General features: G+C 41.2%; 3 protein-coding genes, 1 non-coding gene and 1 pseudogene across 6 annotated transcripts; 4 read left to right on the top strand and 1 right to left on the bottom strand.

Moving 5' to 3' along the window:
• The first annotated feature begins 545 nt into the window (after positions 1 to 545).
• LOC110529678 (protein FAM177A1) lies at positions 546 to 3,999 on the top strand. 2 transcript variants are annotated; one of them, XM_021612110.3, is made up of 5 exons: positions 546 to 824; positions 1,451 to 1,606; positions 1,704 to 1,758; positions 1,919 to 2,013; positions 2,382 to 3,999. In XM_021612110.3, the coding sequence occupies exons 1-5, from the start codon at positions 804 to 806 to the stop codon at positions 2,574 to 2,576; spliced, it is 522 nt and encodes a 173-aa protein (XP_021467785.1). In that variant the 5' UTR covers positions 546 to 803; the 3' UTR covers positions 2,577 to 3,999. The 2 variants fall into 2 exon arrangements, with proteins under 2 accessions (XP_021467785.1, XP_021467786.1); XM_021612111.3 differs by having other exon boundaries at positions 591 to 824; positions 1,502 to 1,606.
• Positions 4,000 to 4,192: 193 nt separating this feature from the next.
• Positions 4,193 to 4,274, bottom strand: trnas-gcu (transfer RNA serine (anticodon GCU)). Its single transcript has one exon. It is a non-coding gene; the product is annotated as a tRNA-Ser (tRNA).
• Positions 4,275 to 4,456: 182 nt separating this feature from the next.
• Positions 4,457 to 5,763, top strand: LOC118965601 (uncharacterized; annotated as a pseudogene). The gene is made up of 2 exons (XR_016497699.1): positions 4,457 to 4,681; positions 5,252 to 5,763. The product of XR_016497699.1 is annotated as an uncharacterized LOC118965601 (transcript).
• On the top strand, positions 5,407 to 10,761 carry LOC110529673 (meprin A subunit alpha). Its single transcript, XM_021612103.3, has 14 exons — positions 5,407 to 6,552; positions 6,693 to 6,717; positions 6,815 to 6,859; positions 6,991 to 7,031; positions 7,195 to 7,270; positions 7,420 to 7,537; positions 7,768 to 7,943; positions 8,152 to 8,373; positions 8,597 to 8,743; positions 8,872 to 9,087; positions 9,187 to 9,651; positions 9,880 to 10,053; positions 10,296 to 10,373; positions 10,537 to 10,761. Exons 1-13 carry the CDS (start codon positions 6,493 to 6,495, stop codon positions 10,343 to 10,345), a joined length of 1,815 nt encoding a protein of 604 aa, XP_021467778.3. The 5' UTR covers positions 5,407 to 6,492; the 3' UTR covers positions 10,346 to 10,373; positions 10,537 to 10,761.
• A 1,857-nt stretch (positions 10,762 to 12,618) lies between these two features.
• Positions 12,619 to 16,919, top strand: LOC110529672 (meprin A subunit alpha-like). The gene is made up of 14 exons (XM_021612102.3): positions 12,619 to 12,879; positions 12,963 to 12,987; positions 13,199 to 13,255; positions 13,360 to 13,400; positions 13,646 to 13,721; positions 13,885 to 14,002; positions 14,206 to 14,381; positions 14,472 to 14,693; positions 14,849 to 14,995; positions 15,170 to 15,385; positions 15,539 to 15,673; positions 15,781 to 16,107; positions 16,324 to 16,494; positions 16,589 to 16,919. The coding sequence occupies exons 1-14, from the start codon at positions 12,817 to 12,819 to the stop codon at positions 16,654 to 16,656; spliced, it is 1,842 nt and encodes a 613-aa protein (XP_021467777.3). The 5' UTR covers positions 12,619 to 12,816; the 3' UTR covers positions 16,657 to 16,919.
• The last annotated feature ends 218 nt before the right edge of the window (positions 16,920 to 17,137 follow it).

Below are 17,137 nucleotides of genomic sequence, written 5' to 3'. Positions count from 1 at the left end.
TTTCCTGGTGTGTGTTGTAGTTAGGGTTGCAAAGTTTCAGGAACTTTTAAAATCCCTGGTTTTCCTGAAATCCCAGCCTTAGATAGACATTGTACATAGACATCATTGTATGTCCCATTATGGTGTATGTGAGGGCATGGGCAGTGCAAATGAGGCCATCTCCATTTGAAGTAGTCAAGTTTGTTCTACTTTTATGGGTTAGCAAACAAACTGCCACCTGTAGTGTTGCTTGAACAGGTATAAAGACAAGGTTGGTGATTTACTGCCACCTATATTTATTGAATGTTTGCTCAAGAGTACAATTCATTGGCTGATCACTCCTCGTGTGATCCTTCCTTAAACAATAGGAAGTCCCACCCAGTTGACTACCTCAAAATGGTGAAAGTCCTCAATGGCTCTGCCCATGCAAAAAATTGGCTTTTGGGCACTAGCATCCTCTTTCTATGTCTATGGTTAGTATCATTAGCCAGAGGAACAACAGTACTGCATATAACAGTTATCAATAAACCTTGACATTTGAAAAAGCCCAACCCTCAGCCTTAGAAGGAACTGAAATGAGTAGCCTGTCATCCAAAGGCAGCGTCTGACTTGTGTACACAGTAATCATGACTCAAATGTGTGTTTCTGGTGTGTATCAGGTTTCAAAACTAACGAAGGACTCGGTATCTTGCTTTTTTCTTTTGCCTTGATTGACCATTCCAGTAGCATCAAAGTGGAGGAAAATTATTTACTCTGAGCTGAGAAAACATTTATACTCTACAGACAGCAGCACAAGGAAAGGAAAACATTTTCTTCAGGGAAGAATGAGCGAAAGTTTCAAGGAAGTAAGTGCTCATATGAATGCTAAAGGGTTTACCTGTCTGAGGGTTACAGGCTTTTCTTTATAATTACTTTTTCAGTATCTCAATTCAGAGCTACTTTTATGTTTGCTACCTGTATGGATCATGCTAATAGCTATTTAAAGCTAGAATCTGCAGTTGCTACATCAATTTTTGGATTTATAGATGTATGATATATACTCATTGAATATAACGTATACATGCCTCATGACCTTAGTTGAACAGTCATACCCTATCAGAATCAAAAATGTAAGCTTGTTAATGTAAACAAACACTGTATAGCCTCAAAACATGGTTAAAACTATCATATCGATATCATGGGTGCATCCATAGAGCTATGTATTTGAGTGGTTGCATTTTTCTAGGCCCTTCCCCCAGCTTTTTACCAAAACAGAGGTGGGGTATCCACTTTGTTATTGTTTCAACTGCAGATTCTAGCTTTAAGACTATAACTTGACTAATAGATGACGCCATTGGAAATTGCTAACCATAAGTGAATGTAGTACGCACACAGACACCATTATCAACACAACCACAGACCTTATATGAATTGTTTATGCAGAACAGGGGTATTCGAGAGGATATGGAGTAATTCACAGTGCGTCTCTCAGGGCCATGACATTCAGGGGACACAGTTCAGGGGTCCTTCTCTGTCCCAGCAGAGGAGGGTCATCCATTTCTCCAGCGGTGAGACTCTAGAGGAAGATAACAGTGAGGAAGAGGAGGATACATCACATGAGCAGGTGTTTAGGGAGCCTGAAGACATGGTATGGAAGTATTCAAACAGATAAGATTTAGATTCTTAGTATAAATACTTTTTTGGCCATTAGTAGTCTAAATGTAGCACTAACCTGTGTGTTTTAGCTTAAACTTCCGTGGAAAGCATATACTTGGTCTCTGGGCAGGAAGTCATTGCGCAGTAAGTTGCATTCCATTCCAGTGTGCTCTTGAAACATTAAAATTCAGCAAGGCAGTGTACTCCATATAATTCAGTCAATGTATAGAAATACTGCTTTACCACTGCATGTACAATAAATACATTTTTGAAAAGGTCTTACATAAAGTATTTTTGTCTTCAGCTTGTGATTTTCTTGGGGAAAAACTGGCTGGTCTACTTGGCCTTAACACTGCCAAATACCAGTATGCTGTAGATGAATATCAACGTTCCATTAAGGTAAGGTAGTTGTACACATAACATAACACATCACATAGTCTTTCTTGACCACATAGGGCCAGGCATGAGTTTTTCCTGACAATGTGAGCTGACCAGGTACAACCTGGTGATTGGCATTAGGCCCCACAGTTGTTCCTGTTCTGGTCAAGTGGCCAGGAAAAGCTCCTAGACCTACATACAAAGCCTGCACGACATATTCAGAAATATAAGCCACATATGAATGTGTCCATTCATCAGTCATTTTTAGCTCTGGATTAGACATATCAACTCTAATAATTTAGCAATCGAACTCAGACAGAACTCAATTCTGTCTGAGTTTCTAAACATAATTGAAACATTGGTAACCCAACGGTTTTTATCACTTCCAGACCACAGCCAGTAAAGAAACGGAATGCTCTTATGAGGAAGGAACAGAGAGAATTCACCTTTCTTCAAGGATGAGCAGTGAATATGGGGCCACAAGCTCCCACAGACCCCCTGCTGGTTCTCAAGCCTCCCAGAACATTGAGCACAGAACTACAGGATCCCACAACAAGGGCTATCAAAATGATAATGAGCACTGAGAAAGAACTAGCTATTATGAATTAAACATATTAACATGTGTTAAGAAAGCTAATATTCATGTTGATGATTGTATTTTTTGCTGTTCCTCTCGCTATGGTTTCTACCAAACCAGGGTTCAAATACATGTATATTTGATATTTAAAATACTTGTTTCTGTGTATTTGAGTATTGCCCAAAACCAGTACTTTTATATTCCTGAGACCCAGTAATACATTTTTGTCCTCTCTAGTGGACATCAGTTCTTGGTCCATTTCACTGAGGCCATACAAGCCACTGTATTAAGTCCTGTTGTCCCTTTGAGAGGATATTCTGGACTTTTCAATGATATCACGCATAGTAGCAACACAACATCACGACAACCATGTATGGCGCTGTGTGGGCGAGCGGTTTGCTGATGTCAACATTGTGAACAGAGTACCCCATGGTGGCGGTGGGGTTATGGTATGGGCAGGCATAAGCTACGGACAATGAACACAATTGCATTTTATCGATTGCAATTTGAATGCACAGAGGTGACAAGATTCTGAGGCCCATTGTCGTGCCGTTCATCTGCCGCCATCACCTCATGTTTCAGCATAATGCAAAGCACCATGATTCAAGGATCTGTACACAATTCCTGGAAGCTAAAAATGTCCCCAGTTCATCCATGACCTGCATACTTACCAGACATGTCACCCATTGAGCATTTTTGGGATGCTCTGGATCAACGTGTACGACAGCGTGTTCCAGTTTCCGCCAATATCCAGCAAGTTCACACAGCCATTGAAGTGGGACAACATTCCACAGTCCACAATCAACAGCCTGATCAACTCTATGTGAATGAGATGTTGCATGAGGCAAATGGTGGTCACACCAGATACTGACTGGTTTTCTGATCCACGTACCTACCTTTTTAAAAAAAGGTTTCTGTGACCAACAGATGCATATCTGTATTCCCAGTCATGTTAAATCCATAGATTAGGGCCTAATTAATTTATTTAAATTTACTGATTTCTTTATATGACCTATAACTCAGAAAAATCATTGAAATTGTTGCATGTTGTGTTTATATTTTTGTTCAGTGTATATATATAACATATCCCTTATTTTTTCTCCCAGCTCTCAGAAGGTTATTTTAGTATTTGAATGGTTGTTTGACAAAACAAACAAATAGTCTTCCAAATTGTATTTGAAAGCACTGTATTTTCAAATACTTATTTCAAATAACTGGGTTAAATTCATGGGAGTCAGAATTTGATCATTTTCAAATACTTTCCAAAATTAAACGACTTGTTTTGTCAAATAAGTTGATATGAATAATTGTTTTGAAATGTATTGAAAAGTAATTTAAATACCTGAAATAGCATTTGACCTCAGGTTGGTTTCTACTCTATTGCACTTTATCTGTCTATATTAATAAAATGCTGGATTTGAAGAAAAAAATGACATTTCCCATGCTTCCCTTCAATTTGATTGAATTTCTGACAAAATACGTTTGTACAGTATGCGAGCAAATGTCAGACATATTTTGTATCTTGCTGCTAGCAAGATAACCTTAACTAGCTAACTCGTAAAGGTGGTATATAACTAGGAAGATAATGGACTTTGCTACCTTCAGGACAGGGCCAAAAGAATTCGACGAGGATGGGATTCGAACCCACGCGTGCAGAGCACAATGGATTAGCAGTCCATCGCCTTAACCACTCGGCCACCTCGTCGTTCTACCCAATGCTAAACAGTTAGCTTTATCAAACGAAGCTACATATGTTTTCACAACATATAACGTTGCATTTCAGAATCGTTCTGATTTGTATAAATAAAATGTATACCTTTTAGCTAGCTACATCGGTCTTAATCATTCCATTGTGGTAGATAGCTAATGTTAGCCAGTTATAATTTTTTAACTGGACCTATCAGCGTCAGAAAACACTGGCGCATTCTGAATTCAACAAATATCCAGTAGCAGCAGCGAATGCTTTGAAAGCCAATATGCAAATGATTGACATAGTAATTTAATCTGTTTCGGATCATCGTGAGTGGTATAACATAACTTTAAACTCTTAAAAGGACTCACAGAGAAAGGCAAGGGCATGGAGAGCTGTAACTCTGCAAGTGGAAATGCCTGGTAAGGACAGCTTGCTGCTAGCAAGATAACCTTAACTAGCTAACTCGTAAAGGTGAGGACTAGATGGTATATAACTACGAAGATAATGGACTTTTCGTAGCAGGTTAGGATAATTAGGTTAAGGGTAGTGCAGAAATTGCAGAAATTCTCCCGAAACGACATTTTCTTTTTAAGATTTAGACGGTATTTGCGTCACTTCCGTCCGTAGCAGTATAGCATTTAGCCACAACCGCAAGTAAACTAGCCATCTTGCTAGCTACCTGCTTGAACTGTGTTGTTGACCAATTACACAACTTTCTCTCACCTATTAGGTAGCCAACGGTATACACAGCCAGCTACATACTTAGCTAGCTACCTGCCAAGTATTATTTACCTAATAAAACAACAATGTGATCCCTGCAATAAGGTAAATTAGAAATAAATATATGTTTACATAAGAAATGACATGGTGTGTATTTCCCTCAACCTTAGATAGCTCAGATTGAGATTGCTCTATTTGTGTAAAATGCAGATATCCTTCCCTGTCTCCCCTCTTTTTTTTTTGTTTGACGTGTCATTTGGTGTGTTCAGTTGATGACTGTCAGAAGAAATGGAAGAACCCGAGGGACACACTCGTCAGATTCAAGCAGGCTGTAGAGCAGATGAAAGCCTCTGGGGAGCCAGATAGTTACAAGAATAACTGGATGCACAGCAGGGGAATGTCATTCCTCACCCCCTTCATCCAGGCCAAGAGCTGGCAAGGAGACACCACACTTGACTTGGAGGATAGGGGAAATAAGGAAATGGAGAGGAACGGGGAAAGTGCCACAGAAGGCGTGGATGACAAATCAGCCTTCATTATCCACGAGATCAAGGGGGACTAGGCAGACGATGAGGACGCTCCCTCTCCTGACACTGCATCGGGATCCTATGGGCCCAGCCAGAAGAGGAGGTGGCAGATGGATGGGATGGATGGAATGGAGGACATAGAGGATGAGATGTTCTTTAGTTTGCTCCCATATTTTAGGAAGCTCCACTATGGAAAGAAGAGTGCTGTAAAACTGAAAATACACCAACTTTTACATGAAGCAGCATTCCAATAACCCACTGCCCCGCCACGCCCCCTCCTTTCCTCGATTCTGTTTACCGTGTTTCGTAAAGCATAAGCCTACATTTTGTCATGTTACCAATTATTGTTCTATACTCAGTTTGATACTATGCATGTTGTTTATGGTGATTGCAAGGTCAATTGTTAACAAATAAGTACTTTATATATTTGAGGGCCTGAATTGATTGCTGTGTCTGCAAGCAATTCTCCCAAATGCTCAGAATAATGAAACATTACACCCTTCCCTCTGGGCAGATGTGGAAACCATTGGCAATGGTGATGCTACCAGTTAAGCAAGGTTAACCATTAATGTAAATCATTGGCAAATCCAGGGAGGGAAGATCTCACTAGCCAGCTTTGACTCTGTTTTGCATGCTTTTTTAGAAGAAGCACCAACACAAGTCAGTATTTGTTTTTAACACATACGCAGAGCGGGGTAGTTTTCAATACTTACCAGGTGGTGGCAGTCTCACTGATTGTCATATAAAAAAGTGTTATTCCCCCCCAGGCAATGAGTGTTGTCTCCCATTCGTTGTTGTTTGAGTTGTTTGGGGAGGCACTCTGAACTGGTTTTATAACGTACCACATATCAGCAGCACTGTAGATTCAAGGCCCCCAGTTACTTTTTACCATAGCAGACATAAACTTTATCAAGGGCTAAAGGTCCTCTGGTTCACTTGGACACTTTAACCAAAGCAGAAACTCTAGTCTAGCCATATTCATCATGTCCATGCAGACACTTCTCTTCTTGACAGGGCTGGTTGCGCTGTCCAGTTCGTACACTGTAAGTACAGTCAATACATTTGAATTATGATTGTGAAGATGACTACTAGACATGTAAAGGTAGTGCTTAAAGGAATAGTGGAATTGAAATTCTAGCATATTTATTATTTGCTAAATATTTGTTTCTCTTTGGGGGGACAGATTCCTCTGTCATCTCGTGTGCATGGTATGTCAACCAAATATCTTACCATAAAGTCAATTCCAAATACATCAAAATGATTTTACCTCCATGTCTTGATCCGAGCCATGCTTTTTATGTGCAGAGGTATACGGAAACGGTGAAGATGATAACCCCTTACTTAACTTGGGTGAGTTTGAGGAACTTAACAGGAAGTTTGTATGTGGTCATTTTGATTAAACATGTAATGTTTGATGTTCATGACATGAATAGTGATCAAATGTTCAATTCATTGTTTTCAAATTATATTTTGCCTGACAGGAGCAGAAGAAGACTTGGTTGAAGGGGATATGCTCATTCTGGCAAGAACCAATGGCGTTATTTTGCTATATGTTATCAGATAGCTGTAAAAAAATAAAAAAAAAATAAAAAAAGATTGTCCTTTGATAATCTTTATAATGTCTTCCCTGAGTCCAGAAAGATTCAGTCCAATTAGTACATGACTCTTTTTCTTCCTTTTAACAGCCAGGACGCAATGCCTTGATTGACACTAAATACAGATGGAAGTTTCCCATACCCTACATTCTGTCAGATGACTTGGGTAAGTGCAAGTTGAATTTGATATAGAGTCCAACTAAAATGACTTGAATTCATTTATTTACATGCAACACAGCATACAAGGCATATTATCAATGTATTACACTGTAAGCCACTTGTAATGTCTTAGCTTTGTTCTTCCTTGTCTTTCAGATTTGAATGCCAAAGGTTGTGTCCATCAGGCATTTGAAATGTATCGTCTGAAATCTTGCATAGACTTCAAGCCCTACGAAGGCGAGAAGACATACATCAAGTTTGAAAAGAGAGGCGGGTATGAGCTGACAGTGTACATATTGTCCAACGCCCATTGCTTTTACACAGAACGCTCTATAGCTTTCATGTATACATTCACCAGGACAGACTGAATGAACAAATCTCAGTCAATTTGTTACGCATAACAATTGCCTTCTTGCGTAACTGCTGCAACGTTTTAACATTCAAACTTTAAACATGTCTGCCCTCACACATCCATATAACTCAACGTTGAACTGTGCTTGCCAGGTGTTTCTCCAGCGTTGGGGACCAACAGAATGGACAGATCCTGTCCCTGGGCGATGGCTGTGACCACAAGGCTGTGATCGAACACGAGCTCCTCCACGCTTTGGGCTTCTACCATGAGCAGTCTCGCCAGGACAGAGACGACTATGTCAAGATCTGGCTGGACCAGGTCACTCCAGGTCAGTATCTGTCAGCCCTCTGGTTGATGAGAGACAGCAAGGGTAGTGGATCTTGGCCACAAAGGGCCAAGTGGAGGGTTTTGTTACTGCCCAGCACTAACACTATTCAGCCTAGCACTATTCACAACATGTGGCTGTCTAGATGCAATACCATTATTAGTTAAGTGGGAACATTTTTGTATAACATGTTTTTTATCCTTTCTTGCAGGGCTGGAACATAATTTCAACAAATACGATGATTCCTTCATCACTGACCAGAACACTCCTTACGATTATGAGTCTGTCATGCACTACCGGCCATACTCCTTCAACGTGGACCCCAACATTCCCACAATCACCACCAACATCCCAGAATTCAACAACATCATTGGCCAGTACCTGGACTTCAGCAAACTGGACATGCTGAGGTTGAACAGGATGTATAACTGCTGTAAGTGTTGTGAGACATATGACAGAGAGTGTTACCTATTTGTCCTGACACAGCTGTGTGGCAGCAGTGTAGGAAAATGCAAACGACTCGTTTTAAGAACAAGCTTATCACCTCTCCGTTTTTGTCAAGTTAAAATGTTCTAGTGTCAGATGTGATGATCAAATTATAGATGCTTCATTGTGATCCATGTGTCGACTGAGATATGCCCCTCCTCCGTTGCCAGCCTCCCCTCTCACTCTCCTGGACCAGTGTTCCTTTGAGTACAACAACATCTGTGGGATGATTCAGAGCCCCACTGATGATGCAGATTGGGTCCACACCAAGAGCAGCACTGGGAATGAGGATCACACTCTCATTGGCCAATGCAGAGGTCAGAGTTCAACAATACATCACCTCAGTTCAACCACTTCTAGGAGTAGATTACCATACCCCCAATCCTAACCATTAGAGTGAAGAGCTCTAACATATTGTATGTGTGATATCTTTGTGGTCTTTTAGATGCAGGTTACTACATGCACTTCAACACTAAGACTGGGAAGGAGGACGAGTCAGCTTTGCTAGAGTCTCGCATCCTGTACCCCAAGAGACACCTGCAGTGTCTGCAGTTTTTCTACAAGATGACAGGCGGACCAAAGGACAGACTTGTGATTTGGGTGAAGATGGACGATGGGACTGGGACAGTTCGCAAACTGAAGAAAATACACACCATCTGGGGTATTCATTTTCATATATACAATCACTGATGTATGTATTGTTTATCCTCTTTGGTTGAAACTTTGTTACTGCATGATTTCATTTCGATTTGTAAACTAGGAGATGCCGACCACACATGGAGGATTGTCCACGTCTCCATGGAGATCGAAGAGAAGTTCCGCTATGCTTTCCAAGGTGTCCGAGGAGATCCATCTATAACCAATGGAGGAATCTTCATTGACGACATCAGCCTGACTGAGACTCGCTGTCCCAACGCTGTCTGGCAGATCAAGAACTTCACCGGAATCCTCAACACTGCAAACAATACCACCGTCATGGACAGTCCAGTCTTCTACAGCCCAGAGGGCTATCGTTACGGTGTACGTGTGCGTCCCGTCTCTGACTACAGTGACTACACAGGTGGCTACACTGGGATGTACTTCCACCTGGCCAGCGGGGAGAATGACGTGGTCATGCAGTGGCCGGCCCTGAATAGGCAGGCTAAAATCGTGGTCATGGACCAGGATCCTGACATTCAATTGAGGATGTCGTCTGCTCGCAGTCTGACTACAGACCTGATTAAGAGTACGTCATTACTGTGTTTAGAGAATACACTTTAGGTTAGATTTGTCTTCATGTACACTTTACCTTAAAGTATTTTCTATTTGCTTAACTTAATTATATCTGGATAAATCAGGAAATGCTTAGTTTGTTATATCTGGCCCAAAATCTGGTCAGATTCCGACGGCAATGAAACAGCTATAATGTGATTTAATAGTCTAATGATATAAAGTATGTTTCTGTGTTCTCCAGCTCCAGATGGGAAGCTGTGGTGGGACAATCCAACTAATGTGGGGACCTACGATCCAGGGTGTGATTGCTACAGGGGAGAGTCGCGGGGATGGCGCAACATGATCAAGCATTTCGACTTGCGACGACGGAACTACCTGAAAAACGATGACCTCATCATCTTTATCGACTTTGAAGGTAAGAATTTGTTATTAACTGACTTTCCAAGTTAAATAAAGGTTACAAAAAAATGTGGAGGAGGATTAGTATCGTTACTGGTCAGATCACACACTATTACAACACTCATTTGTTTTACATCACTGTCAGATATCAGGATTTGACTTTCTGCAATGCTTTGCGATAGCCAGAGCAATAAAGGAGCTTGTTAGACTTTGAGGTCAGCTGATTGAATGGCCACACTGCTTTTAATGTCTCTATAGACATAACATCTCTGATAAAAACAGAGGTTCCCATCAACCCAAAGGAGTGAGGACGTATTTTACTGCCACCGAGGGGAGGTAAGCTGTTTATTTTAAATTCTTTCAAATGTATTTTATTTTTGTGCTGGGGATTTTGTGAGATATTTCCGAGAGTCACTTTTTAAAGTAGACTGACATTTGTATTTTCATTAATATTGTTCCAATTTAGTTTTTTGTGTCTTTGTATTTGATATTTTGGCAGAACCGGCAGTCCTGAGGAGTTGGACAGACTCAAGAAGAGTACAGAAAATAACAGCACAATTTGTCTAAATTAATGTTGTGAGTAATTATAAATTATTTTGTAGAAAATTTGATTGGTTTGAAAACTTTATACAACTACTAAAAACTCTTGAAATGTTATTTGTTTTTACTGTTCAAACATTCTTATTCACAAATTCTTTCATTAAAGTTTGAGTCTTCAAATAAATGCTTCATTATGTTTTTTCTGTTGCACAGGATTTTTTGTTATGGAATAAAAATCAATATCACATAACACTTCGTAGATATGATCACAGTACAATATACATTTTTTTTTATATACGTATGAGGATCATGGCTCCTTTATATGTCACTTAAATGACAGGGGATTATTATGATTCACTTTTAGTATCTCAAAATGTTCATTTTGTAATACATTTTATCTCACACACTTCAATCATCATATTCATAATCTAAAATATGTTTGCATTGTTACCATAGCGTGTTATATTACCCATAGAAATATATACTGAACAAAAATATAAACGCAGCATGTAAAGTGTTGGTCCCATGTTTCATGAGCTGAAATAAAAGATCCTAGAAATGTTCCATATGCAAAAAAAGCGTATTTCTATAAAATGTTGTGCACAAATGTGTTTACATCCCTGTTACTGAGCGTTTCTCCTTTGCCAAGATAAACCATCCACCTGACAGATGTGGCATATCAAGAAGCTGATTAAACAGCATGATCATTACACAGTTGTGCCTTGTGCCGGGGATAATAAAAGGGCACTCTAAAAGGTGCAGTTTTGTCACACAACACAATGCCACAAATATCTCAAGTTTTGAGGGAGAGTGCAATTGGCATGCTGACTGCAGGAATGTCCCCAGAGCTGTTCCCAGATAATTTAATTTGAATTTCTCTACCACAAGCCACCTCCAATGTTGTTTTAGAGAATTTGGCGGTATGTCCAACTGGCCACACAATCGCATATTAAGTGTAACCCTGCCAGCCCAGGACCTCCACATCCGGCTTCTTCACCTGCGGGATAATCTGAGACCAGCCACCCAGACAACTGGTGAAACTGAGGGTTTGCACAAGTGAAGAATTTCTGCACAAGCTGTCAGAAACCATCTCTTGAGTCCCTGTTTCAACTGTACCGGGCAGATGGCAGACAGCATGTATGGTGTCGTGTGTGCAAGCAATTTGCTGATGTCAACATTGTTAACAGCGTGCCCCATGGTGGTGGTCAGGTTAGGGTATGATCAGGCGTAAGCAATGGACAATGAGCACAACTGAATTTTATCGATTGCAATTTGAATGCACAGAGATACCATGACAAGATCCTGAGGCCCATTGTCGTTGCATTCATCTGCCGCCATCACCTCATGTTAGGGGTGGCAGGGTAGCCTAGGGGTTGGAGCGTTGGACTAGTAACCGAAAGGTTGCAAGTTCAAATCCCTGAGCTGACAAGGTACAAATCTGTCATTCTGCCCCTGAACAGGCAGTTAACCCACTGTTCCTAGGCTGTCATTGAAAATAAGAATTTGTTCTTAACTGACTTGCCTAGTTAAATAAAGTTAAAATAAATAAAAACAAATTTCAGCATGATAATCCATGTCCCAAGGATCTGTAGCATATTCCTGGAAGCTGAAAATGTCCCAGTTCATCCATGGCCTGCATACTCACCAGACATGTCATATTTGGGCTGCTCTTGGTCGACGAATATGTGTTCCAGTTCAAGCCAATATACAGCAACTTCACACAGCCATTAAAAAGGAGTGGGACAACATTCCACAGGCCACGATCAACAGCCTGATCAACTCTATGCAAAGGAGCTGTGTCACGCTGCATGGTGGTCACACCAGATACTGACTGGTTTTCTGATCCACGTCCCTACCTTATTTCAATTGATTGATTTCCTTAAATTAACTGTAAAATCTTTGAAATTGTTGCATGTTGCGTTTATATTTTGGTTCAGTGTATTTACTATGTTGTTACCAATGGACGCTAGCAGAACTCAAAACCCCACTATTGCACTCTTGAACACACTTATCAACACTTATCACTTTCATGGCCATATCTGATTATTAACCAAAACTTTCCACTGAACCTGACAAGACAGTTTCCACACGACAATAAAGTATTGGTGTTGTATTGAAGTTTTGATATGTAACATGATCACCTGTGGGTCAAAGTTTCCCTTCCAGCTTGCTGTATTAAGAGTATTTAAAGGGCTTTAATTAGTGCTGTGGTATCAGGTCTGTGGTCAACCTCTCCAAAATGTCACTACTGGGGGTCTTGTGCTGTCTGGGACTGCTGCTGTCTCCGTCCTCTGCATTCACGGTAAGATCTCTCTCTCTCTCTATCTAATACAATTTGCCATGAATGCGTGATTTTGAAAACAACATTCTCATCTCATTTCACAGATTAGGCGGATGTCAAAGGAGAAATGTGAGAACTATTTTTTATTTAACCTATAATTAGTCAAATCGTATGTATACATTTGTAATGCACCCTAATGGTGCTCAGGTCACATTGGTGAGTTATTTTACATAACAAGACATATTTGTAGTTCCAAGACAGGTCTAAGAAAAAGTGTTCAAATGGGTTTCTAGCAAAATGAAAATGCATTCATTGTCCAACATTGTGGATCTTACTGTAGCCTTTGCCATTGATGCTGATGAGGTGATACGACGAGACATCCCCTTCGTCAACTCAGGTAACTTTCTTTGTGCGTACTGGTATACAGTGTATGTATTTGATATTATATTTTGTGGTGTTTTAAAACTATCTTCCATGTCTATAATCTCGGATTTTCCATAGGATTGAAGACCCCTGTTGTTGAGGGCGACATTGCATTGAATGTAAGTTAGTACTGTGCTAAACCTTTCATTGTCTGCAAGTATGTTCGCTGTCTTTCGACTTAGAAGAAAAAATAGGGCTTTCAATAATAAAAAGAAGTGTGGTAAATAGCCCGCGCTCTATAAATGAAACTTTGACCTTTTATCTATCTAGATTTTGATTGATGTGATTTCAATAAAGACAACGATAGTACTTCCGGTGCAATCAATAATTAAGTGTTGTAATAAAAGTTATATCACTCTATCAGCCTGGACGCAATGCCCTTGTGGATCCAGCCTTCAGGTGGAAATTCCCCATCCCTTACATACTGGCTGACAGCCTTGGTAAAAATGTGCACCATCTCTCATCCTAATAATATGATTTACACTGGTGATAAACCATGATTAAAGAATACTAAACTATGGGTATTGCTACCAATACCATTATAATCAATACACATACAGATTATAATATTACTAGTCTGTTAATCCCTTGTTTGTATTTCAGACCTGAATGCCAAGGGGGTCATTTTCCAGGCCTTTGAGATGTACCGGCTGAAATCCTGTGTGGATTTCAAACCCTATGAAGGAGAGAAGAGCTTTATCAAATTTGAAAAGCTAGATGGGTATAGTTTGTTTTTCTGATATACGAGTCTGCTCCTCCACTCGATTCTGCTAATGATCACAGTCTTAACAGCCTCAGTTGAATCTTGTGCATTACTGCTTGGCTGGAACAAAGGTCTGCACCCACACTGGCACTATGTGGATAAGATTGGTCTCTCGTGTTCAAGAGATAATTCACTGCTGTGGCACCACGGAATTGTTGCAGGTGCTGGTCTATGGTCGGAGACCTACAGACAGGGCAACAGCTGTCATTGGGCCCATCCTGTGACTACAAAGGCACCATAATGCATGAGCTCCTCCACGCCCTGGGCTTTTACCATGAACAGTCTCGCACCGACCGAGATGACTATGTGGACATCTGGTGGGACCAGGTCCTGCCTGGTAAGGTTCAAGAGCTCAACACTCAAAACATTTTTGCACGGCAAGCCTTATTTTAAAACTTACCACAACCTTTGAATGTACATTCTACAGGGATGGACCACAATTTTGATAAATACGCTGACGATTTCATCACCGACCAGAACACGCCATACGACTACGAGTCTATCATGCATTACGGTCCATATTCCTTTAACAAAGACCCACGGTACCCAACCATCACAGCCAAGGACCCAGAGATGACCAAAGTGCTGGGCCAGTACAATGACTTCAGCAGCCTGGATCTACTGAGGCTCAACAGGATGTATAACTGCTGTGAGTTTTTCCTGATCAGGTCACATGATCAGGAGGACCATCACTTTTTTCCTAATCACTTGATTTGACCAGAAAAAACTGCTGATGTTGTGTTTAACTTGTGTTTAACTGATTAAGTTTGCTTAGTGTGCTTGTGTATGATGTCTGTCCTGTAGCCTCCTCTCTGACCTTGTTGGACCAGTGTGCCTTTGAGACCGTCAACACCTGTGGGATGATCCAGAACCGTAACGATGATGGTGACTGGGTACGCACCATGAGCCAGCCAGGGTCTCATGACCACACTCTCATTGGCCAGTGCAAAGGTAGGGTTAACATACAGTATTACTAGGGTCAGGATCCCTGACATTGTCCAGAAAAAAACTCCTGCCCCTACACATCGCAAGGGTGGACACAGGTTTATCAACCATTCTGAATTGCATTCATGACTATTTTACCATAACACATCTATGATAACATCTTGTTTGTGATCTGTGTAGACGCAGGATTCTTCATGAACTTCTACACCGACACCGGCCGGGCAGGCGACTCAGCCTTTCTGGAATCCAGGGTCCTGCACCCCAAGAGGAATCTGCAGTGTTTGCAGTTCTTCTACAAGATGACTGGAAGCTCCAAGGACAAGCTGGTGGTCTGGACCAGGAAGGAGGATGCTAAAGGCAAAGTCTTATCCCCTACTGCAGCTGGGAATTTCATAGGTAGGCTTGAGAAAACTGGTGAGCAGCCATGCTCAATAAACTGATAAACCATGGCTGTGCTATGCGTTGTAGCATCATAATATAGCTTCAACAGGTACTGTTTGAAAATGTTCAACCTTAAAAATGATCATTACCCTGCATCTGTTTTCACAGGTGATGACGACCACTCCTGGAAGATTGCCCACGTTCCTTTGACGATGGACTCCAAGTTCCGCTATGCCTTCCAGGGGATCAGGGGCGACCCAGCCAACTCCTTGGGGGGGATCCAGGTGGATGACATCACCCTAGGTACGGTACTCTATCTTAACATTTTAAGTAACTGTAAAACCCTTCGATGTGTATGACAGGTGCTATGTGAATGAAGTTTTTATTGTCTTTATTCTTATTCTTATTAGCGGAGACACGCTGCCCCAGTGGAACATGGCGAATCAAGAACTTCAGCGAGTACATGAAGAGTTACGCCACAGGAGAGTACATCCAGAGCCCACGTTTCTACAGCCCCGAGGGCTACGCCTTTGGCATCCAGCTGCTACCCAACTCCTACTACGATGGGTACATTGGGGCCTTCTTCCACCTGAGCACCGGGGAGAACGACCAGGCCCTGGAGTGGCCGGCAGGGAACAGACAGGTCACCATCACACTGCTGGATCAGGACTCTGACGTCAGGCAGAGGCAGTCCTTCTCCTACAGCTTCACCACCAGTCCCACTCATCTCATTCCAGGTATGGGGCAGGCTAATGTTGGTTCAAAGGGGCACATAACATTTTTTTCTCTCACACTCAGATTATTGTGGCGATTAAAGCTTGTAGGTTAAACAATCGTCATAGCATTACCAACATTTTTATGAGTCAGCATAACAAGACCTCAATATAAATCAGGACAATTGCCTTCACATAATCTATATGCAGATTATCTGTTTATTTATAACAATCTTTCAGACTCCAACATATTGTACTGGGACAACCCGTCCAAGATGGGGACGTACGACCCGTCCTGTGACTGTTATCATGGCTGGACCTGGGGCTGGAATGCCTACTTCTCCCACTACCACCTCAATAGTAGGAGCTACCTGAAGAATGATGACCTCATTCTCTTCGTTGAGTTTGAAGGTGCGCCTGACTCTACTTTCAAAGGGCTCTGAGATTTTTGGGGGGACCACTTGAAACTGTGTTAAACATGTCCCCTGTTGTTTTGTATTTCCAGATCTAACTCCGCTGATCAAAAGTGAAGTTCCAATTAAGTCTCCAGTTCAGCTCCGGAGTCAGGACTGAGGCTGTCCAGAACAACTATCAGATGCAGACTTTATGCATTTTTAAATGTCAATGTTCCCTTTTCTTTTTATTTCAAACATTCACAGAAAGGCAGTGGAAGTAAACATTGGCAGGCCTATACAAGGAAATGTGTCAGTTGTAATGTTAAACACTGTCTTGACAATCTGTCTGTGGCCTCCATCTGGATACTGGTTTGTTCATTTGTAGCCTGTGAAATGCACCTCCATGCAGCTTTTAACGGATTAAAATCAAACTATTCAAGGTATTGTCTCCAACATTAGTCTGTTCACCAGTTAACCATCATTTGCCCTGCCACCCATAACCAGAATAAAAGATAAGGATGTACAGTGCGCTCCAAGAGTATTGGGACAGTGACACATTTTGTTGTTGCTTTAGCTCTGTACTGGATTTTAGATGATACAATGATTGTGAGGTTAAAGTGCAGACTCAATTATTTTTTACAACACTAACCAAACAACAA

Source organism: Oncorhynchus mykiss, chromosome 8 (assembly GCF_057628025.1).
Source record: "Oncorhynchus mykiss isolate SJ-2025 chromosome 8, ASM5762802v1, whole genome shotgun sequence".
In the NCBI taxonomy this organism is placed as follows: domain Eukaryota; kingdom Metazoa; phylum Chordata; class Actinopteri; order Salmoniformes; family Salmonidae; genus Oncorhynchus; species Oncorhynchus mykiss.
The sequence above is the reverse complement of the archived record's forward strand: the minus strand, read 5'-3'. Positions and strand labels throughout refer to the sequence as shown.